The sequence below is a fragment of the Pan paniscus genome, chromosome 12, assembly GCF_029289425.2.
Source record: "Pan paniscus chromosome 12, NHGRI_mPanPan1-v2.0_pri, whole genome shotgun sequence".
In the NCBI taxonomy this organism is placed as follows: domain Eukaryota; kingdom Metazoa; phylum Chordata; class Mammalia; order Primates; family Hominidae; genus Pan; species Pan paniscus.
Genome location: NC_073261.2, coordinates 83760026 through 83784873, shown reverse-complemented (window position 1 = coordinate 83784873; position 24848 = coordinate 83760026). Strand labels below are relative to the sequence as shown.

The 24848-nt window shown below is 39.7% G+C and overlaps 1 protein-coding gene across 11 annotated transcripts in view; it reads left to right on the top strand.

The window, feature by feature from the left end:
- MTA3 (metastasis associated 1 family member 3) overlaps positions 1–24848 on the top strand; it is a 289993-nt gene that overhangs the window by 128794 nt on the left and 136351 nt on the right. For all 11 annotated transcript variants that reach the window (XR_010109298.1, XR_004669803.2, XR_010109299.1 and 8 more), the window contains exons 5-7: positions 7106–7169; positions 10919–11036; positions 22993–23095. Coding sequence is in view for 6 of the 11 variants with exons in the window: in XM_063594985.1 (XP_063451055.1) it covers positions 7106–7169; positions 10919–11036; positions 22993–23095 (285 nt within the window). In the remaining 5 variants the exon portion in view is untranslated. The remainder of the gene's footprint in view (positions 1–7105; positions 7170–10918; positions 11037–22992; positions 23096–24848) is intronic.

Sequence of the window (24848 nt, the reverse complement as noted above, 5' to 3'; positions counted from 1 at the left end):
CCTGGCCAACATGGTGAAATCCTGTCTCTAGTAAAAACACAAAAATTAGCTGGGTATGGGGGTGCATGCCTGTAGTCCTAGCTACTCGGCAGGCTGAGGCAGGAGAATCGTTTGAACCTGGAAGGCAGAGGTTGCGGTGAGCCGAGGTTGCAGTGAGCCGAGATCGCACCACTGTACTCCAGCATGGTTACCGAATGAAACTCTGTCTCAAAAAAAAAAAAAAAAAGCAGAGGTCCAGGGTCGGGTTTGATGGTTCATGCCTGTAATCCCAGCAACTGGGGGGCCAAGAAGGATCGCTTGATCCTAGGAGTTTTAGACCAGTCTGGGCAACATGGTGAAACCCTGTTTCTACAAAGAATACAAAAGTTAGCGGGGCCTGGTGGTTCATGCCTGTAGTCCCAATTACTCAGGAAACTGAGGTGGGAGGATCACTTGAGCCCAGGAGGTGGAGGCTGCAGTGAGCTGAGATCACGCCACTGCACTCTGACCTGGGTGACAGAGCGAGATCCTGTCTCAAAAAAAAAGTCCGTAAAAAATCATATTCTTGGCCTGGTGCGGTGGCTCATGCCTGTAATCCCAGCACTTTGGGAGGCCGAGGCGGGCGGATCACAAGGTCAGGAGATCGAGACCATCCTGGCTAACACAGTGAAACCCCGTCTCTACTAAAAATACAAAAAAAAGTTAGCCGGGTGTGGTGGCGGGCGCCTGTAGTCCCAGCTGGAGGCTGAGGCAGGAGAATGGCGTGAACCCGGGAGGCGGAGCTTGCAGTGAGCCGAGATCGCGCCACTGTACTCCAACCTGGGTGACAGAGCGAGACTCTGTCTCAAAAAAAAAAAAAAAAAAAAAAAAATTCTTTCACTTAATATATGCAATCTTAAATGTTTGTTACCAAGATATAATTAAGAAAACCATAGTTTTCTTAATGTAGAGCAGTGATTCTCAACCGGGAGTGATATTGTATCCCAGGGACATTTGACAATTTGGACAGTTTGACTCTAACAAATGGATGAGTGGGTGCTACTGTCATCCACTACAGAGAGGCCAGGGATGCTGCTCAACATCCTGTAATGCATGAGACAGCCTCCACAGCAAAAAATTATCTGGCCCAAAATGTCCACCAGTGGTGCCAAGGTTGAGAAAACCTGATATATAGAGTCATTGTACATAATCCTTGCTCCCTTGGTGTGGTATTCATGCAAATTTATGTATTTTAATTAGGTATTTTAATTAGGATTTCTCTTTATTAGTCTGTTCTCACACTGCTATAGAACTACCCGAGACTGGGTAATTTATAAGGAGAAGACTTTTAATTGATTCACAGTTCTGCATGGCTGGGGAAGACTCAGGCAACTTACAATCATGGTGGAAGGGGAAGCAGGCATGTCTTACTTGGCAGCAGGCGAGAGAAGGAGGAGGAGGAACTGTCAAACATGTATAAAACCATCAGATCATGTGAGAACTCACTATCATGAAACTGCCCCTGTGATCCAATCACCACCCACTAGGTCCCTCCCTCGACACGTGAGGATTATGGGGATCACAATTCAAGATGAGATTTGGGTGGGGACACAGAGCCAAACCATATCACCCCCTTTCATTTTAAATTTAAATTTTGTTATTTTTTTAAAAGTGTATGGATATGGCTGTCTAATAATATCCAAGGCAGTCATTTGCTTGGTTCCCACTCTGTAGTCATTTTCAACTCCTCTCGATGGTGGCTTCTGGCATTTATACTGTTCTTATATTCCTACTATTAATTTTTCAGTTTTAGGAATTTACCTTTACTTCTCTCTTCCCTATTCCCTTTGCCATCTGTTTCTAATATTATCACAAATTTTATTTAACTTAGTAAACAATCTTTGTGTTTTATGAACATGTCAGTATTATGTATTCTTTCTTGTATAAACCTTTGTTTTCCATGGAGTTTATCATTGTTTTACCTTTGCCTTTTGATTAAGTCTTCTAAAAATGTGAAAGTTTTTATTCTCATAAATCTAAAAATATTTCTCACACTTGGCCAATGATTTGTTTAGACATAGAATTTTGGTTTGGAAATCACTTCTCTCAGAATTTTGAATCTGTGCTATTCTGTTTTATGCGGTTGCTTTTGAGAAATCTAGTCTTCCGAAAGCATTTTGCATCTCTGATCTTTATTTTTTTATTTGATTGTTCATTGTGTTCATTGTATTAAATGCTGTAAAAACTGTCTACTCACTGATTTACCAATCCCAGAACCTAATATTTTGACACTGTTCTTTATACAAAGAAATATTAAGAATCTGTAACTTGGGCCGGGCAAAGTGGCTCACGTCTGTAATCCCAGCATTTTGGGAGGCCGAGGCGGGTGGATCACCTGAAATTAGGAGTTTGAGACCAGCCTGACCAACATGGTGAAACCCCGTCTTTACTAAAAATACAAAAATGAGCTGGGTGTGATGGCAGGCATCTGTAATCCCAGCTAGTTGGGAGGCTGAGTCAGCAGAATCACTTGAACCCAGGAGGTGGAGGCTGCAGTAAGGATAAGAACACACCACTTGAACTCCATCCTGGGCAACAGAGTGAGACTATATCTCAAAAAAAAAAAAAAAGAATCTAGAGTTTGTGGCAAATGTAAGACTTGTCAATAAGAAAAATGTCTTTCTTTAATGAAGCAATAATACTGTTTGTTGAACAAGGCAAGTTTAATGTCAAACTCTGCATCTATAGGAATTTTTCTGTTTTTTTTTCCAAGACAGAGTCTCACTCTGTCACCCAGGCTGGAGTGCAGTGGCATGATCTTGGCTCACTGCACCTCCTTCTCCCAGGTTCAAGCAATTCTTGTGCCACAGCCTCCCCAGTAGCTGGGATTACAGGCGTGCACCACCACACCCAGCTAATTTTTTATATTTTAGTAGAGATGGAGTTTCACCATGTTGCCCAGGCTGGTCTTGAACTACACCTGAGCTCAGGCAATCTGCCTGCCTCAGCCTCATAGAATGCTAGGATTACAGGCGTGAGCCACGGCGCCGGGCCAGGAATGGTTTTTTAAGTTTAGTGAACTTAAAAAAGTTCACTAAACTTGGTGATGTTTGTTAATCATGTAGATTCCTGGACCCATCCCAAGACATTGAAATTCAGTATGTCTGGTACAGCACTAAGATATCTGCACTTTTCTAAGTGGGTAGTCCCCGCTTCAGGTTGTATCAAGGTAAAAGAAAGTTTGGGCCAAGTGTGGTGGCTCATGTCTATAATCCCAGCCTTTGGGAGACCAAGGTGGGAGGATCTCTTGAGCCAGGGAGTTTGAGAGCAGCCTGGGAAGCATAGCAAAGCTCTGTCTCTACAAAGAATTTTAAAAAAATTTGCTCTGTGTGTGGCACACACCTGTAGTCCCAGCTACTGGGGAGGCTGAGGTAGGAGGATTGATTGAGTCCAGGAGGTTGAGGCTGCAGTGAACTGTGATTATGCCACTGCACTCCAGCCTGGGTGACAGAGCTAGACCCTTTCTCAAAACAAAACAAAACAAAAGAAGAAAGTCTACAGGCAGGGCGTAAATGACCACTAATTTAAACTTCCTTCTCTTTCTTTCTTTTTTCTTTTTTTTTTTTTTTTGAGACGGAGTTTCGCCCTGTCACCAGGCTGGAGTGCAGTGGTGCGATCTCGACTCACTGCAACCTCCGGCTCCCAGGTTCAAGCGATTCTCCTGCCTCAGCCTCCAGAGTAGCTGGGACTACAGGTGTGTGCTACCACTCCCCGCTAATTTTTGTGTTTTTAGTAGAGACAGGGCTTCACCGTATTGGCCAGGCTGGTCTCGAACTCCTGACCTCGTGACCCGCCCACATCGGCCTCCCAAAGTGCTGGGATCATAGGCATGAGCCACTGTGCCTGGCCCTCCTCTTTCATTTATACAAATATGTACTAGCTTTAGATAAAAGAAATATATAACCTGTATGCACATTTTTACATGTTTTTCAGTCTGTAGGATTATATGGGACATACCGTTAAGCAAGTAGCAGATTCCAGGCTGATCAGCGCCTGCTGTTGAACGTGTGACTTTGTTTTGTCGTAATTATTTATTCACGTCTTTGTGTCCCAGCACCCTGCGCAGTCTCTGAAACAGATTATACTTTGAAAACCTTTTGAATGATCTGTGGGAAAGTAGGTTTTCTTTATAGCAATTCTGTACTCCTTTGTGGTTCTGTGTAGAAAAGTAGTACGAGTGATTATATGGGCCTGGAGTGATCTTTGTGTTGTGGTCTTTGATACACTTCATATCATTCTTGGGCATCTTTATTATTTAAGGATTAAAATATCGTGCATGACACATGATTAGGTTCATTGCTTGAGACTCAGTATAAATTGCCTATGGTATCTGTATACAGAATTTGATAATAGTTCCTTTAGGTTGGGGTTAGCTTAAAATTTACCATGTTTTTATCTATGAGCCAAGATTTGTTTGGCATAAAGGAAACTAACGCTTTAAATCTCTTTTTAAACCACTTTTATCAACAACTCTTGGCATGGTAATATATGTGTTAATTACATATTCATATTTACTTCATAAAATAATTCTGACTCAACCTCTTAGCTGTTAATGTATGTACATGAAAATTGTAAATGTTAGATTTTCATTTTTAATTTGGGGAGATGTACAATATAGCTATATTAAAGAAAAATTTAAAACTTAGATCACTTATTATCCTTTCATCTTTGTATAAAAACTGCATTTCCAAAAACAATTTATACTTCATTATAACCTGTGTTTCCTTATTTCCTAATATAATTATGAAAATAAAGGTTTATAATTTAAAATCTTTTATTTCAGACCATATGGAAGAGACTTTCAAAGTATGCTATATTGTTTGTTTGAATTTTCAGTGTCCGTTAACCCTTAAAAGTCAAGGGACTATTAAAGACAGTGGTATTGGCTGGGCACAGTGCAGTAGTGTTTATAACCAGTTACAGATTTCTTTGTTTCTTCTCCACTATCACTGTTTCAGTTGACTAGCCTTAAAAAAAAAAAGTACCTATTAAAATAAAATTTAGCAGGTTTTACTCCTCCCCATTAAAACAAACAAATCTGACTTTAGAGAACTTATTTTTTAAAAAGGGGGCTTTATTTTTTCTAGATGATTAACTATCAAATGTTAGAAATATTGCTTTGTCAGCTGTTAATGAGGGGAAAAAAGTAAGCGAAAACTATTTTGAGAAACCTCATTTATTAAGCATATTGCATGTGTGAGCACATATTCACAGGTCATAGATATTCTATGGCAGCTGTCGATGTGCTAACGGCAGCAGAGCAATTTCCCTAGTTGCAATTCTGTCCGTTATGAGAACATGTCAGATAATTGTTACCTTTTCTTTTTTTTTTTTGAGACAGGGTCTTGCTCTTTTGCCCAGGCTGGAGTTCAGTGGTGCAAATACAGCTCACTGTACCCTAGACCTCCTGGGCTCAAGCAGTCCCCCAACCGCGAGTAGGTGGGACTATGCCCTGCTGATTTTATTTTTTTTAATTTTCAGTAGAGTTGCGATCTTGCTGTGTAGCCTGGTCTCAAACTCCTGGGCTCAAGCGATTCTTCTACCTCGGCCTCCCAAAGTGCTGAGATTACAGGTGTGAGCCGGGCCCAATTGTTGTCTTTTCAGTGTTGTTATGTGTGCTAAAGTGATGTTAATTTTTTTTTTTTTTTGCTTCACTAATCTACTTGAATAAAATATGTTAGAAAAAAAGAAAACCTTTATAAACACTTCCAGTAACCACGTTAGAGATTTGACAGGATAATGTGGAAATACCACATGCTCTCAAAGAAAGCTTTCTAACCTACAGTGATTACCAGAAAAAGACATTTTTATAAGGGGATTTTTTTTTTTTAATTTAAAGAGTATATAGTTGCAAAATGTTTAGCAAGCTGTTTTGACCAATGTGTTAGCACTTTTAGTATTTTATTTTGCTGTTGGTAATTTTTTTCTTTGAATTGTATTTCACTCTGGTGATCCAACAGCAAGCTTTTCTAGCTTTCTTTCTTTCTTTCTTTCTTTTTTGAGATGGAGTCTTGCTCTGTCGCCCGGGCTGGAGTGCAGTGGCACGATCTCGGCTCACTGCAACCTCTGCCTCTAGGGTTCAAGCGATTCTCCTGCCTCAGCCCCCTGAGTAGCTGGGATTACAGGCATGTGCCACCATACCCCACGAATTTCTAGCTTCTTATTTAATATATATGTGATATATTTGTTTTTGCATGTTGGCTTTTGGAGATGTCTTAATTTTTGTTTAGAAAATCAAATGATCTTACGACATTTTAAAGAAACATTGTGTGAGCCCTGACCAGTGTTTGTAACTTGAATAATCTTCAAAATGCTCCCGTCAGATTTCTATTAGTTATACTGATTTTTTTAGGCTGGTTAGGATCATTTTGAAAGTGCTCGTAATAAATGCCTCTACCTACATAACCTCAATTTTTCTCAGAGTCTAGACAAGCCTTATAAAAATAGACGTTAGTTTCCAAGCTCAGATCAAATGTAAGTGCTGTCAGACCTCAAGGTCCGTGGATCTGTCGATGTTTATTTTGACCCTTGCTCTATAGAAGGCTCCTTGTGTTTAAATTTTAACTAGTTTTTAGAGTAATTTCAATATAGATGAATTAGTTATATCCTGATATGAATGTGTATTATTTTTAGGTTCTTAAATGTAGTTAGTGGCTGCTCATAAAAATCTGAATATTATTTAGCCATTTGTGTGGTGTCTTTGTCTGAACATCCCTTTTATAAAATTACCTCATAATATCTATTTATAGGTTCAGAAACTGACTCTTAGTCTGAAGTTCTCATTGTACTCTTTTTTTTTCTTGAATAAGTAGAAACTACCTATAAAGTATTGCATATTAGGATTTATTGCCTAACACAATTAATCCAACAGGCTAGCCTCTCAAGAAATGCCTATAAAGACAGCCTTATTTTATAAGTTACCTGACATTAGGATTGTAAAGTGGGTCTAAATGGTTTGAAAAAATATATATTCCTAACTGCCATGTAGTTTCTTAATACCAATCTCACATTCTTAACTTTGTATTTCTCATCACTGAGAAGGTGAGGTGGCCTTTGTTACATTTATTCTTTTTTTCTCTTTCAACAGGGGAAAGTGCAGTGTTGCCCTTCTGAATGAGACAGAATCAGTATTGTCATATCTTGATAAGGAGGTAATTCACAATCATAGTTGTTTTGTTTTTCTCGTTATCTGAGATAAGAGCAAAAACTGTGTCTGTTTTTCAGTTGGTAATGAATGGCATTATAGAGAATGGTACACGGATTTAGTTGATAGTAGATGAATATTTTTGACTTTATGAAATCAATGCTTTAGTGTGCTTGGCTCCCCTTTCTGTTTTGTTTTTGTTTTTATTTCTTGAATAAATGGTTTTTCTTTTAGACTGTTTCCAGATGAGATTTTACCTTTGGTGGTCTGCTTTCTGGAATCCTAATAAATTTTGTCAGTTAAAAATATTTTTCACTAAACCTCAACAAGAAATGTAGTTAACAAGTTGAGATAGAGCATATGCTTCATTGAAAGGAGGAAATTTTTATAAGCAGAATATTCCATGGTATGCATAGTTTTAGGTGACATTTAAAGCAACATCATTTGTATGGTGGGAAACATATTTTAGTATCAGTGATGCTTCAGTATTTAATCTTTATGATTTTTTTCTTCTCCCCCAAAAGCTTTATTACATATACGTATGTTTTAGTTTTTGGAGACAAAGTCTCGCTCTGTCCCCCATTCTGGAATGCAGTGACGTGATCTTGACCCACTGCAACCTCCGCCTCCCGGGTTCAAGCAATTTTCATGCTTCAGCCTCCTGAGTAGCTGGGATCATAGGTGCCTGCCACCATACCCGGCTAATTTTTGTGTTTTTGGTAGAGATGGGGTTTCTCCATGTTTGCTAGGCTGGTCTTCAACTCCTGGCCTCAGGTGATCTGCCTTCCTCGGCCTCCCAAAGTGCTGGGATCAGAGGCATGAGCCACTGTGCCTGGCCGGTGTTTTTTTTTTTTTTTTTTTTAAATCTTATACTCAAGTATTGCCCATTTATCTCAAATGAAGAAAATATAACAGAAAAAGTTTGATACAATCATGCAGAACCCACTATACATTAGAAAACCTAATAGGAAATAAGAAAACCAACAGGAAAAGAGATATTCAAAGCAGAAAAAAGGCTAATAGACTTTATAACTTACCTTTGTAAAATTTAGATAGGCTTTTGTCATTAGTCTGTCCCAAAGAATGATGGATTATAATATGGATAATGATAATGCCCAGAAATTAGCATTATTTCATGGAAGCAGAAAGAAAAAGGCAAAACATTCAATGCATTTCATTGTATTAAATTTTTTTTTTTCGGCCGAACATGGTGGCTCACACGTGATCCCAGCGCTTTGGGAGGCCAAGGTGGGCGGATCACGAGGTCAGGAGTTCGAGACCAGCCTGACCAACATGGTGAAAGCCTGTATCTACTAAAAATACAAAAATTAGCTGGGCCATGCAAAAATTAACCGGGCGTGGTGGCGCATGCCTGTAATCCCAGCTACTTGGGAGGCTGAGGCAGGAGAATACCTTGGATCTGGGAGGCGGAGGTTGCAGTGAGCCGAGATCGCGCTACTGTACCTCCAGTCTGGGTGACAGAGTGAGACCTTGTCTTAAAAAAAAAAAAATAGACATTGGAGAGGGGTGAGGATTGAAAAATTACCTATTGGGTACACTGTTCACTATTCAGGTGATGGGTACACTAAAAGCCCAGACTTTACCATGACACAATGTATGCATATAAGAACTCTGCACTTGTACCCCCTAAATATATAAACATTTAAAAATAAAATATTGAGATTGGCATAGTTAAAGACGGTAACCCAAAGAATAACTTTTTAATTATCATCCTTTACTTTTAACTCTGTGTTCTTGAAATTGGCCTATCTGGAACCTTTTCTTCTTCTTTTTTACAACTTCTATTATAAACCAAACATATTTTGAATATTTTCCCATATCAGGACATACAAATCTAAGGATTTTAAGCAACTTATATGACCCAAATAATCATTTCATCTTATTATATTGTAGAGTATGGCAAGCTCCTGTTTTTATTGGAGTACCATGCTAATAGGTTTTACAGATAAAAAGTGAACTGAAGTATCTCTGTGTTTAAATCTGATGGTGGCTGCATGTGGGGGCTCATGTCTGTGATCCCAGCACTTTGGGAGGTCGAGGCAGGAGGATTGCTTGAGCCCAGGAGTTTGAGACCAGCCCAGGCAACATAGTGAGACCTCGTCTCTATTAAAAAAAAAGAAAAAATCTGATGTTGAGCCAGTGGCAATAACTTCAGTTACTGAGTAATATTTATTACTCATGTCTGTAAAGCAAAACAAAAAAATCAAACAATTCTGACTACATAGTGATCATCCCCTGTAGCTTTGTTAAGTTGGTTTTTTTTTTTCTCTTTGAGATGAAGTCTCGCTCTTGTCCCCCAGGCTGGAGTGCAATGGTGCAATCTTGGCTCACTGCAACCTCTGCCTCCTGTGTTCAAGTGATTCTCCTGCCTCAGCCTCCTGAGCAGCTGGGATTACAGGTGCCTGCCACCACACCCGGCTGATTTTTCTATTTTTAGTAGAGACGGGATTTCACCATGTTGGCGAGGCTAGTCTCGAAGTCCTGACCTCAGGTGATCCGCCTGCCTCGGCCTCCCAAAGTGCTGGGATTATAGGCATGAGCCACTGCGCCTGGCCTAAGCTGGTTGTTTTATCTATTCCTGCAGATTTTTTCTTTTACTTAGATAGCACTTTAACAGTACGCATAAATTGTCACATATTGGTGTCCCCCCCCCCTTTTTTTTTTTAACAGTTTTTTTGTTTAAACTTTTTTCCTGACAGTGAGCAATGAATAAAATACAGCACAGAATTTCTCAGTGATTGGAATAACTCTGTTTTTTTCCCCTTTCCCCTTATCACAGTATGTAAGAGCTCCCATAGGAGAGATTTTTACTGTCTGACAGATTATCTTTTATTTGCAGTTTCCTTTGCTGGGGCTTGGTAAAGTTCTGGTAGTAGGGACAGGTCCTTCCAGGATATAATACAGAGAATTGGGCAGCCGATAACCTTTGGGATCATAGTGGAAAGCAGAAGATGGGACTTCTGCTTCTCGTTCAGATAATCTCTAGTGGTTATATGGAATTCAACAAAGGACTGGTGCCAGGTCATTTTGTCCATTAGGCTCAGAAACAAGGACATATGAGCTTTGTAAGGGAGGACTGGAAATTTTGGTGTGTATGCTGTTGGTGAGCATGTATATAGCTATGTTTGTATATCTGTCTATATGTATATATATGTATGCCTCAGTACTTAACTGCAGAATTATAGTTAATACATGTTTAATTAAATATTTACAAAGTGGTATTATTATAACAGTAAACCACATGTAAGTTCAACTCGTGTAGTTTAATGTGAGATATGTATACTTTTTAATCTTTTGACTAAAAGCTGGGATGGACATTACAAAAGTAAGAGTACCTGGTATCTGTGAAGTCTTCCCTTCTGTTTGGTGTGGACTTCAGAAGTTTATAAGATGATTTGACTTTAGGTGTCTTACCTTGGAGTTATGGTTTAATTTTGCTAGCTTTTGAAACTCTGCTTTAGAGAGCAAATGGTTTTCTTTTAGACTAAAACAAATAATAGAACTTTATAATCTACTTTGTTTCAAGCTGTTTCTTTTGGCTTGATTTAATTTTGTACTGTTTTACATGATGACAGTAACACCATGCTTTCCTTAAAGATTTATGAGTTTATTCACCAAAATGAAATTTTATATACTCTCTGGGGTTTATATGTTCATTATAGCAACATTGATTTTAATGCTTTATAAAAAGTAGAAGGAATTAAGTATACCTATGTATTTTGTCATATTTTTCAGGATACCTTCTTCTACTCATTGGTCTATGACCCCTCATTGAAAACACTATTAGCTGACAAAGGTGAAATCAGAGTGGGACCTAGATATCAAGCAGACATTCCAGAAATGCTGTTAGAAGGTACGTTTTTCTGCGTGTTTGCAGTTTTGTGAAACAAATATATCTTGAAACTCAAATATACATGTCCTCATGTAGAAGAGGCAATGTTCAGGGCAAAGTCTAAAAGTTATAAGCACTTGCAATTTTACTGTTCTTTGTAAAAAAATAAAAAATAAATAAATAAATAGAGATGCGGCCTCGCTATGTTGCCAAGGCTGGTCTTGATCTCCTGGCCTCAAACAATCCTCCCACCTCGGACTCCCAAAAGTGATGCTATTATAGGTGTGGCCTGGCCAGCACTTCCAATTTTAGAAGTACAAAATTACCTCATTTTAATGTACTTTGTTTTTACTGCACTTCATATATATCTAGTTTTTTAAAAATTTGAAGGTTTGTGGCAACCCTGTTGAGTAAGTCATTTGGTGCCATTTTTCCAACAGGACAGTGTCTCTGTGTCAAATTTTGGTAATTCTTGAAACATTTCAAACCTTTTCATTATTATAATATCTGTTATAGTGATCTGTGATCAGTGATCTTAGAGGTAACTATTGTAATTGTTTTTGGGGCCACAAACCGTACCCATATGAAAGGATAAACTGAATTGATAAATGCTGTGTGTTCTGAGTGCTCCACTGACTGTCCCTTCCCTGCCTCTTTCTCTCTCCTGGGGTCTCCCTATTTTATGAGACACAACAATATTGAACTTAAGCCAGTTAATAACCCTGCAGTGGCCGGTAAGTGTTCAAGTGAAAGGAAAAGTAGCATGTCTCTCACTTTAAATCAAAAGCAAGAAATGAAGCTAGTGAGGAAGGCGTGTCAGAAGCCAAGACAGGCTAAAAGCCACGCCTCTTTCCCCAGTTAGCCAAGTTGTGAATGCAAAGGAAAAGTTCTTGAAGGAAATTAAAAGTGCTACTCCACACTCCAACCTGGGTGACAGAGCGAGACTCTGTCTCAAAAAAAAAAAAAAAAAAAAGCTACACCAGTGAACACACATGAATGATAAAAAAAGCAAAACAGGCTGGGTGCAGTGGCTCATGCCTTTAATCCCAGCACTTTGGGGGGCCGCAGCAGGTGGATTACTTGAGACCAGGAGTTCAAGACCAGCCTGGCCAACATGGTGAAACGCCATCTCTACTAAAAATACAAAAACTAGCCAAGTGTGATGGTGTATGCCTGTATTCCCAACTACTCGGGAGGCTGAGGCAAGAGAATCCTTTGAACCTCGGAGGCAGAGGTTGGAGTGAGCCAAGATTGTGCCACTGCACTCCAGCTTGGGCAACAGAGTGAGACTTTGTCTAAAAAACAAACAAACAAACAAACAAACAAACAAAACAGCCTCACTGCTTTACTGCTGATACCATGGAGAAAGTCTTAGTGGCGTAGATAGAATATCAAACCACCAAGAACATTCCTTTAAACCAAAGCCTAATCCAGAGCAGGGCCCTAAGTCTCTTCAATTCTATGAAGACTGAGAGGTGAGGAAGCTGGAGAAGAAAAGTTTGAAGCGAGCAGAGGTTGGGTCATGGGGTTTAAGGAAAAAATTCTTCATCATAACATAAAAATGCAAGTAAAGCAGCAAGTGCTGATGTAGAAGCTGCAGCAAGTTACCCAAATCTAGCTAAGGTCACTGATGAAGGCTGCTACTCTGAACAACAGAGTTTCAATGTAGATAAAACAGCTTTCTATTGGAAGAAGATGCCATCTAGGACTTTCATAGCTAGAAGCTTCAAAGGACAGCCTGACTCTCTGATTAGTGACTAATGTAGCTGGTGACTTGAAGCCAATCCTCGTTTACCATTCCAAAAATCCCAGACCCCTTAAGAATTACACTAAATCTGCTCTGCCTGTGTCTTGTAAATAGAACAACAAAGCCTAAATGACAGCACCTCTATTTACAGCATGGTTTACTGAATATTTTAAGCTCACTGTTGAGACCTACTGCTTAGGAAAAAGGATTCCTTTCAAAATTCTTTTCAAAAACTGCTCATTGATAATGCTCCTCATCACCCAAGAGCTCTGATGGGGATGTACAAGGAGGTGAATGTTGTTTGCATGACTGCTGAGACAACATCCATTCTGGAGTCTATGGATCAAGGAGAAATTTTGACTTTCACATTTTATTATTAAGAAATAACATTACCTAAGGCTATACTTGCCATAGGTAGTGATTCCTCTGATGGATCTGAGTAGTCAATCGAAAACCTTCTGGAAAGAATTCTCCGTTCTAGATGCCAGTAACAACAATTGTAATTGATAGGAGGAGGTCAAAATATTAACATTAACAGGAGTTTAGAAGAAGTTGATTCCAACACTCGTGGATAACTTTGAAGGGTTTACGACTTCAGTGGTGGAAGTAACTGTAGTTATGGTGGATATAATATGCAAGAAAACTACAGTGAGTGTGGGCCCTGAAGATGTGACTGACTGAATTGCTGCAATCTTGTGGTAAAACTTGGGTGAGTGAGTAGTCGATTCTTATGGATGAGCAAAGAAAGTGGTTTCTTGAGATGGAATCTACTCCTGGTGAAGATGCTGTGAACACTGTTGAAATGGCAACGAAGGATTTGGAATATTATATAAACTTAGTTGGCAAAGCAGTGGCAGGGTTTGAGAGGGTTGTCTCTGTTTTTGAAAGAAGTCTACTGGCTGAGCACGGTGGCTCACGCCTGTAATCCCAGCACTATGGGAGGCCGAGGCAGGCGGATCACGAGGTCAGGAGATCGAGACCATCCTGGCTAACATGGTGAAACCCCGTCTCTACTAAAAATACAAAAAATTAGCCCGGCATGGTGGCGGGCGCCTGTAGTCCCAGCTACTCGGGAGGCTGAGGCAGGAGAATGGCGTGGAACCCAGGAGGCGGAGGTTGCAGTGAGCCGAGATCGCGTCACTGCACTCCAGCCTGGGTGACAGAGTGAGACTCCGTCTAAAAAAGGAAAAAAAAAAAAAGAAAGGAAGTCTACCATAGGTAAAATGCTATTGAGCATCACATGCTACAGAGAAAAACTTTTTTTTAGAGACAGAGTCTCGCTCTGTTGCCCAGGCTGAAGTGCAGTGGCACAATCTTGGCTCACTGCAGCTTCCACCTCCTGGGTTCAAACGATTCCTGTGCCTCGACCTCTCGAGTAGCTGGGATTACAGGCATGTGCCACCACGCCCAGCTAATTTTTTTTGTATTTTTAGTAGAGATGGGGTTTTGCCATGTTGGCCAGGCTGGTCTTGAAGTCCTGACTTCAAGCGATCTGTCCACCTTGGCCTCCCAAAGTGCTGGGATTACAGGTGTGTGCCATCCCCCCACCCCACCTGCCTCCCACCCCGCCTCCCACTGCCAGCAGTCTTGGAATGTTTTAACCAGAAACAAGGAATGCCTTTCCTTTCTTCAAGGCTACTTCTGGGTATTTATTTTTACATTTTATAACTTGGTAGTTTTCTTTGTTAAGTATTCATCTCTAACAAAAACAACAGATTTATCGATTTTATTGAAAAATACTGTATTTTTCATCATAAATGTAGAAGCCATTTTGAACTCTTATTTCAGCCTGAAGCATTAAAGCATATGCAGAATGTTTCTTTTCACTTGTAATCAGGCAACTGAGTAGATGCAAGGTTTAAAGAACTCTTCTTTTTTTTGAAACGGAGTTTCGCTCTTGTTGCCCAGGCTGGAGTGCAGTGGCGTGATCTCGGCTCATTGCAACCTCCGCCTCCCAAGTTCAAGCAATTTTCTCCTGCATCAGCCTCCCAAGTGGCTGGGATTACAGGTGCCTGCCACCACACCCAGCTAACTTTTGTATTTTTAGCAGGGACAGGGTTTCGCCATGTTGGCCAGGCTGGTCTTGAACTCCTGACCTCAGGTGATCCACCTGCCTTGGCCTCCCAAGGTGCTGGGATTACAGGCATGAGCCTCTGCACCCAGCCACCCTTCTTTTTTCTAATGACTATTTTTTTGGGGGGGAAGGAGTGGGGATACCAGTAGGTATACCAGTAATTAACCACACTTGAAAAACATGGTCATTGCCATCACAGAAACTCCCATATGTAGCTAGTACCTGATTGCAGGGAAGTTAAATAGTAGGACGTACCATATTCAAGAACAGATGTTTAGGATTTGCTGGAATCCATTCTTCCTAACCCTTTTAGTACTCCTGAGTGGGTACATTTCCACCAGTGGCCAGATTCTAATTTGCATTGGCATGGAATGTAGAACTGGAATTAATATCTTGGGTAGGTGGCAGCAGCAGCACTCTGCCAGGATATGTTACAGGCTTGCTTTCTTTGTGAACATGTCTTGATGGATAGGATACTGAGAGATTGTTGCAACATTTGTCTTGCTAGGGAATAAATCTTTTTGTGGCTTTTCGATTTTTAAATTCATTTATGGCTACCCATCACCTAACAAACTCTAGAGATCTGAAAAGAGTATGTAGTTTACAAATGAAAGTAAAGGCGTCTTTTAGATTTTACATCTTTCACTGAGTTTGAATAAACCACCTAGAAAATTTTCCATAAAAGAGAAGTTTTGAGTCATTATTTAAATGTATTATAACATTGGAATTTCAAGAAAAATTTGTTCTACATATTAAATTTAAATTTTAACTGTTAAAGTATGTTATGACAACCTTAAATTATTAAACGAAAATGACTCTAGGTTCACAAGTTTGGGTAATCCTGACTATACTATGTTTTAATTGAGTAACCTTGGGGAAATGATTAACCCCTCCAAGTTCCTGTTTCTTTCTCTTTAAACAGGGAATGATGGTGTAGGTAATACATTATATCGTTGCGATGAGCAAATGAGGTAATTCTTGTCATGCAGTTAGCACAGCGCCCAGCTGTTACAGTCTTCTCCCCCTGGCCTCTAGTACCACTCATTTAATAGCTGTTATCGGCCGGGTGTGGTGGCTCACTCCTGTAATCCCAGCACTTTGGGAGGCTGAGGCGGGCAGATCATTTGAGGTCAGGAGTTCGAGACCAGTTTGACCAACCACGGTGAAACCCCATCTCTACTGAAAAATACAAAAATTAGCCGAGTGTGGTGACGGGTGCCTGTAATCTCAGCTACTCGGGAGGCTGAGGCAGGAGAATTGCTTGAACCCAGGAGGCAGAGGTTGCAGTGAGCAGAGGTTGCAGTGAGCCAAGATCGTACCACTGCACTCCAGCACGGGTGACAGAGTGTGACTCCCTCTCCAAAAAAAAAAAAAGCTGTTATCACCAGTCACACTCTTTGAGTGTTAAAGAATTAAAATAGTATATCTTTTGTTACATTGTATGCACTTAAAACTTGTATTAACTCATGTTCTGTTGGCAAATAGGAAAATGTTAGTACAGAGTGAAAATTGTGTCAGTTCATATGTGGCTTTCCCCAGCAATAAGGGAAACAAGTGTTCTCACAGATAAGGAGAATTTAAGAAAGAGCAAGTGGAAATTTTTACAAAAGTGCCTTCCTTTGATTTAAGCAGTGGCTGATTTTGTGGTCTGAAAATCTGAGGCACTTTCCACTGTGTTAAAACTATATGGGAAGCTTTGAGTTACAGATGAAGAGACTCTGAAGATATTTCCTTCAGTGTTTGGGGGAAAAATTACATTCTGCATTCGATTTTTAATTTATTTGAAGCTGTAAAAAGGGACCTACAGCTCAGTGGAAGAAGCATGAGTCCGGGGTTTAAGGAGATAAAAGATCAGCGGACCTTTATGCTTGGTGCAAATGGCAATAGAGATTTAACTGTTTTATTATGATTGTTACTTTTTTTTGGAATGCTCTGGTTACCAACTCTCCTAGGTTTTGAGAGTTTTATCCTATTTTTTCATAAACTCTATTACCTTCAATTGGTAGTTTTGCAGAATATGAACTTCTTAACAATGTAGTGGATAGTCGTGAACTTAGAAACACTGACCTGTAAGAATTGTTTAAGCAGGTATTGATTGCCATCATATAAAATAGGAATTTCAGCCATAGGGCAGTTTTGTCCTCCAGGAGAATTAGACAATATGTAGACATTTTAGTTGTCACGTCTGGTAGAGGGGGTAGAGGTGGGAAGGGGCACCTAGTGGGGAGAGAGGCCAGGTATGAAAAATTTATAGGAACATAGTAGCTATTCAATAAATGTTAGCTAATATTTACATAATTATAATACTATGTACATTTTCAAATATAAATGATTATATGGTCTGGTCTACTTCTGTACATTTGATTGTGTTTGTTTGGGGTTTTTTTGTTTTTTTGGTTTTTTTTGAGACGGAGTCTTACTCTGTCACCCAGGCTGGAGTGCAGTGGCACGATCTCGGTTCACTGCAAGCTCCGCCTCCCGGGTTCACGCCATTTTCCTGCCTCAGCCTCCCGAGTAGCTGGGACTACAGGTGCCCACCACCACGCCCGGCTAATTTTTTTGTATTTTTAGTAGAGACAGGGTTTCAAGGATGGTCTCAATCTGCTGACGTCGTGATCTGCCCGCCTCGGCCTCCCAAAGTGCTGGGATTACAGGCATGAGCCACCGCACCCTTGATTGTGTTTGTTTTTATGGTAGTACATACAACATTGTTTTGATTACTGTTGCCATATATTGTAATCTTATCCAGTTGAGTTAATCCTTTCCCTTATTTTAGAACTATTTAATTTGTAGATATTCAAAACATTTTATATCTACTTCCAGAACTAATTCTTTTATGGCCATGCATCACCTAATGACAGCAATACATTCTGATAAATGTGTCCTTAGGTGATTTCATTGCTGTGCCAACATCATAGAGCGTACTTCCACAAACCTAGATAGGTGCAGCTTACTAAACACCCAGGCTATATGGTATAGCCTATTGCTCCCAGGCTACAAACCTGTACAGCATGTTACTATACTGAATACTGTAGGGAATTATAACACAATAGTAAGTATTGTGTATCTAAACATACCTAAGTATAGAAAAGGTATTGTAAAAATACAGTAAAAAGATAATAAGTGGTGCACCCACTGTGTAGGGCACTTACTGTGAATGGAGCTTGCAGCGCTGGAAGTTGCTTTGGGTGAGTCAGTGAGTGAGTGGTACGTGGATGTGAAGGACTAGGACATTACTGTAGACTTTATAAACACTGTACACTTAGGCTATACTAATTTTATTTAAAAATTATCTTCAGTAATAAATTAGCTTGCTCAACTTTATTTTTTTTTTTAACTTTTTGACTCTTCTATAAAAACACTTAAATATAAACACTGTGAGACTCAAAGAAGAGCCAGATGATGGAAGTTTTTAATACTGCCATCCTGAGGTTACCAAAAGAATAGGCAATTGGTGCTGGGCATGGTGGCTCATGCTTGTAATCCCAGCGCTTAGGAATTGGAAGGCTGAGGCTGGCGGATGACTTGAGGTCAGGAATTTGAGACCAGCCTGGCCAACACGGTGAAACTCCATCTCTACTAAAAATACAAAAAATTAGCTGGGCATGGTGGTGCGTGCCTGTAGGCCCAGCTATTTTGGGAGGCTGAGGCCGGAGAATCACATAAGCCCAGGAGATTGAAGCTGCAGTGAGCTGTGGTTGTCCGCCACTGTACTCCAGCCTGGGTGACAGAGCGAGACCTTGTCTCAAAAAAAAAAAAAAAAAAAAGAGAGGCTGGGCATGGTGGCTCACTCGTAATCCCAGCACTTTGGGAGGCCGAGTTGGGTGGATCGCCTGAGGTCAGGAGTTCAAGACTAGCCTGGCCAACATGGTGAAACCCTGTCTCAACTAAAAATACAAAAAAATTAGCTGGTCATGGTGGTGGGCACCTGTAATCCCAGCTACTTCGGGAGGCTGAGGCAGGAGAATGACTTGAACCCGGGAGGTGGAAGTTGCAGTGAGCCGAGATCACGGCATTGCACTCCAGGGTGGGCAACAAGAAAAAAAAGAAAAAAAAGAGTAGGGTGAAGGGAGTTAGTGACACAGGTTACGGGAGAGCAGGGCTAGCAAAGGTTGCATGGCTGCCTTGTTACGTGGATGAACCTCCGAGGTAATCTCCAAGCTGCCTTCAGAAAGGTGTAGCTTGGGGTGAAGTGTCTATGTCAGATCTTTGGTCTCTTTTTCCTGTAAGTTAGTCTTTCTTAGATTCATTTAAAGGGGCCTCAGAGAAATCCTGTTTGCATTTGCGGTTTACTTCACTAATGTAGATTTCCTCTACATATGCAGATCTCCCCCCATCCCCCCACGTAAAAGACAGCCTTTCAGGGCTGGCTAATCTTGTTGTGTTTATTGATCTCAGAATAGCCATCTGGAAATATACCGAAGAAGTATATTTTGAGGTGAAATATTCTGGTTTTACCTCACTTCTTGATTTTTATTTTAGAAGTAGAGAGTGGGTCTCCCTGTGTTGACCAGGCTGCTCTTAAACTCCTGGCCTCAAATGATCCTCCTACCTTGGCTTCCCAAAGTGCTGGGATTACAGATGTGAGCCACTGCACCCTGGCCTTGCTTTTTTATTTACTCAAATCATCTGATCTTCTTTTGAAAATTTTGAAATTTCTTTATATAAAATCTCCAATTTTATTTCCTAGTGTTTTATATTTTTATTGTCAAAATGAATGTGACTTTAAAAAATTATAGTAACTTGTTATTCTTTTGATTCATAACTTAATATTTTGGCCAGAACTTTCAGGACAATATTGAGCAAAAATGGTGATAAAAGACATCCTTGTGTGTTTCTGAATTACATATAATATAAAAAGTATAGTACTCTGATGTCTGGTGCAAAGAAAACGTTATTGTATTTGGAACAAAGAATGTTTCAAATTGCCTAGGAAAGGGCCTTTAGGAATCCTTAGTTCTTCAGAGTATTTGAACAACACTGTGCTCAAAATTCTTAAGAAGTACTTTGTCAGTATTTTGTAGAGATTTAAAAATATAACTGGAGGGTTAGGGCTAACATTTAAAATAGTTGCTGGGTCTACATTTCTTCAAAATTAAACGAAGCAAAAATAGGAAGCTGTATACAATCACACATTTAGTTGGGAAATACATTTGTAGGAATTTAGAGGTTAGGGGAGATCGTCATGGTCTGTGTTTTTTGATGATATGGCACTTGAGCAGATTGGAATTGCCCAGATTATCGTACGTGGAGGAGGAAGGGGAGATTATTATAAAGACTGGAATGAACATTAACATGGAATTAATCTTTGTTCAGTTTTTGGCTCATTCCATTGTTACCAGGGCCATTCCAAAGATTGCTGCTAGCGTAGCTGAAAAAAACTTAATTATAAAAATTCTAAATAATTTCATTCAAGAGCTTTTTAAAAGTTTTTTCCATGTGAAGAAGTGATCAAACTGATATGAATGTAATTATTTGGTCTATTCAAAATGGGAATCTCCTCTTAGTTTGAAATGATCGTTTGATATAGAGAATTTCTATGTTTATTTTTTGTTCTTGCTATTTTTCTTCTCAGCCCATGGTTGTCTATGTTTTTGGTGTTAGTTTAAATGCTTTCAAGAGTTTTTTATTATTGTTTACAGTGAATTTATTTAGAATTCTTCTAAGTCTTACTTCTGCTATATGCTGCAGACTGTATGGGTGGAATTAAAATTTATCAATTTAACTGACTTGAATTTGAAAAATAAACATCAATTGTAGTCTTACGTTCAGGAGTATACAACAGAAGGGGCTTAAGACTGAATAGCAACATCATTTCTTGTGTGTTATTTAAAATGTAGATTTCAAATGTTTTACCACTACTATTATCCTTATTTAAATTATTTTTAAAAAGACATAGGCAGGTTAATTGTGTCATTCTCCATTCTCAGGTTTCATGTGGCTTGCAACTTTTTGATTTTTAACTGGTCTTTAAAAATGAACCTAATGTTGAGTGTCTTGTCTTGGCATGCTAAGAATTGTAAACAAAACAAAGAATGAAGTCCTTTCAAACCTTAGATCTTTTTGGCCTAGTACTAGCTCTGCTCTACTCTGTTTATGTCATTTTATATTGGGGTTGGCAGTTGGCTCTCTGGTTACCTGCCTTTGAACCAGGGACAGAATGGGCAGGTCTTTAATCTAACAACAGTGGCCTGACTTAAGAGGCTGCAGATGGAATGCCTGCTTCTGTCCTCTCCTTTCCATTGATACCTGCTTGCTCCTATACTAGGCGGCCCATAGCCTGGGTTTGTCAGTCACTGGGGAATGGTCGGCTTCAGAGTATTATGTCAGCCGTTGCAAGCCTAATGTTATAGATGCAGTGATCAAAAGCAAAACAAAGCCAAAGCAGTCCCTATCATTAAAGAGCTTTTATTCTAGTAAGAATCTATAGCTATAAATCAAAATTCCATTGGCTCCCAACTTTTCATTACAATCATTTGTCCTAACATTGACTCTTGTTCAATAGTTATCCCTTTGTGAGACATTCTAAAGCAAAGCATTCGGCATTATTGTCAGTCTTCTCTTGGCCCTTATTTCCTGTTTGTGTATCTTTTTTGTTTTGTTTTGTGACACCCAGGCTGGAATGCCGTGGTATGATTATGGCTCACTACAGCTTCAACCTCCTGGGCTGAAGCAGCCTTTCCACCTCAGCTTCCTGAGTAGTTATAACTACAGGCATATGCCACAACACACGGCTAATTTTATTTATTTTTTGTAGAGTTGGAGTCTCACTGTGTTGCCCAGGTTGGTCTTGAACTTCTGGTCTCAAGTAATCCTCCTGCCCCAGCTTTCCAAAGTGCTGGGATTATAGGTGTGAGCCACCACGCCCAGCCTCCTTCTTTCTACTAATGCCAACGCTGTGAGTACAGCTCACAAAACTTGAAATCTACACTCTACATCCAGTCTGTCACTGACATTCCCAAATCTCCTTTCTTTGTGTTCTATTACCAATCTCATAACCATGTTTCAGCCCCTCATTACTTGTGAGGGAACTCTTAAAGGAGGCTGCTATGTCTCTCTCTCTCCTTATCAGGTATCTCTGCAGAGGAAATTATAAACCATGACTAGCTTTGAAAGTTGAAGTTTAGTTCTGCTCTTGTCACTCCCTTACCAGAAAAATCAAGGGCTTCTCATTACCTCCAAATAAAGTCTCTTCAAAAAACATCTATGTAGGATCTTCAGTAATGTGTTCATAACCCACTTCTCTTAGCTATCTTCTCTCATTCCATAAAGTACTCCAGACATTATGAGCTACTTTTCTATGACATTTTAATGCCCCATGACTTTGTTCATGTTCTCATTTCTTTTTTAAAAAATCTTCCCCTGCTGGTGCATTCGTACCCTTTAGTTCTTAGCAGAAGTGCCATCTCCTTCATGATATTGTTTCTTACCTAGCTTGAAATGATTTCTCTGCTCTTCAGATTCTTATGCTATAACTATTAATATGTGTCTCTTATTCTATTTATTTGGTTTATATCATATGTATTTATGCATAGTTTAAACATCTTGTGGAAGTGATGGTTTCTTTCTTTTTTTCTGAGACAAAGTCTTACTCTGTCGCCCAGGTTGGAGTACAGTGGCGCAATCTCAGCTCACTGCAACCTCTACCTTCCGGGTTCAAGCGATTCTCGTGCCTCAACCTCCCGAGTAGCTGGGATTACAGGCGCCTGCTACCACACCCGGCTAATTTTTGTATTTTTAGTAGAGACAGGATTTCTCCATATTGACCAGGCTTGTTTCAAACTTCGGGCCTCAAGTGATCTGTCTGCCTCGGCCTCCCAAAGTGCCGAGATTACAGGTGCGGGCCACCGCACCCAGCCTGTTGCATTTTCATCTTTATGTCTCTTAGCATGGCACTTACTGCCTCTCACATACAGCTACTCCAGAAATAAACATTAAGGACTAAATGAAGATACCTTTCGGTTAGTTTGGTGTCATTATCATCAGTGTTCACTTTAACGAGGTGTTGTACATCTACGTCTGAAAGAATATGCCAAAACTATGGGCACTTACCTTACACATAAACATTTCTAATGCTATGGTGACAGTTGTCATCAGTGGTATGAGACAGTATGCCTTGTCAGTAACAAGACTCCATTTTATTTATTTTTGGACAGGAGAATCAGATGAGAGGGAACAATCAAAATTGGAAGTTAAAGTTTGGGATCCAAATAGCCCACTTACGGATCGACAGATTGACCAGTTTTTAGTTGTAGCACGGTGAGTATGAGTATGGCATTATTGAGTCAATAAATTTCTTTATATAAAAGAATTTATAGGTATATGTATTTTTATTTCTTTGTATTCTGCTTTTCTCCCACTGATTGTATTATTTTTTTAGTTAGGTAAGAAAGCTTAATACATTATGCTGCTTCCTAATTTTATTAATTTCTGTTTTAAATGAAAATAGTTGTATTAATTTTTACTGATTAAGAAAACAGAAAAGTATAAAGAAGAAATTCTTTATACCTGAAGAAAATACCTGAAGTCCCATATCCTTAATAAAAAGAGTCATCCTTTTTACTTGACATAGCTTTACTCTAGACATGGATTATTCAGGTATCAATAAGAATGTGCACCTGGAATTCGCTCACCGCATCCATGTGTGGGTAAGGCCTGTTGCTAAGCATAGCACTTTGCCTTGAGAGCTTTCAACCTGGCTACCTGGCTGGCTTGCTTCCTTCCTCCCCTTTTCTTAAGGGAATGAATGGGACAGAATTTTATTTTTATTTAAAAAATGATAACAGTAAAAGTACATCAGCAAGCAATTGATGAATGAACTGAGGTATACTCATATAGTGAAATATTATTTTATGGCAATTGAATGAATTAAAGCTATATGTAGCAAAGAGATAAACATCACAAATAGTGTTGAGGGTATATACCATGTGATCATTTATGTGCATACAGAGTAATTATAAAATGTTTGCTGTGTACAAAACTATTTTATTAGTGGATTTTTAAATACATTAAATGGGTATATATAGTATATATGATCTAGGAGTATATATAGGGAACTCTAACAAATTTATAATATTTATTTTTGAAAAGAATGAACCAAACATGGCAAAATATTACTATGAGTTAGATCTGGACAGTGGATGCAAGGGTCTTCATTATGTTATTGTCTGATTTTGTGTTGAACTTATTTCACAATGCAGAGGAAAAAATAGTCTTGGCTCATCCTTAGATATCACTGTTCATAGAGCCAGTCACCATGGACGATCCCACTTTTTATTGGTGGCCAGGCATTTGGAGTCCAGAGCCCATCACCTAACTACTAAGTGACTGGATGGAGACCCTTGATGAGCATTGTAAAGGGGCCAATCTTGTGGCCCCTTGTTGAGTACAGAATATTGGTCTAGAGTCTCCAGACAGACTGTCTAGATTGGGGATTGGTTAGGAGATATTGCCGTTTTCAAATTTGATTTGTATTCTGTATTTTCATTTTTCTGATTGCCAAGGGCTGTATGTTTCCCCTCAAAGCCAGCATGAAGGACACCAAGGAGTTGGTTCCTAGTATGTTTTTGTTTTCAATATTTGTTTTAAAAAATAATCTTGTAGGCTGGGAATGGTGGCTTATGCATGTAACCCCAGCACTTTGGGAGGCCAAGGCAGGAGGATCGTTTGAGTCCAGGAGTTCAAGACAAACCTGGGCAATATAGTAAGACCTCATCTCTTAAAAAAAAGAAAAAAAGGGCCCGGCACAGTGGCTCACGCTGCCTATAATCCCAGTGCTTTGGGAGGCCAAGGCAGGCAGATCACCTTAGGTCAGGAGGTCAAGACTAGCCTGGCCAACATGGTGAAACCCCGTCTCTACAAAAATACAAAAAAAATTAGCTGGGCATGATGGTGGGTGCCTGTAATCCCAGCTACTTGGGAGACTGAGGCGGGAAAATTGCTTGAACTTGCGAGACGGAGGTTGCAGTAAGCCGAGATCGCACCATTGCACTCCAGCCTGGGCGACAGAGGA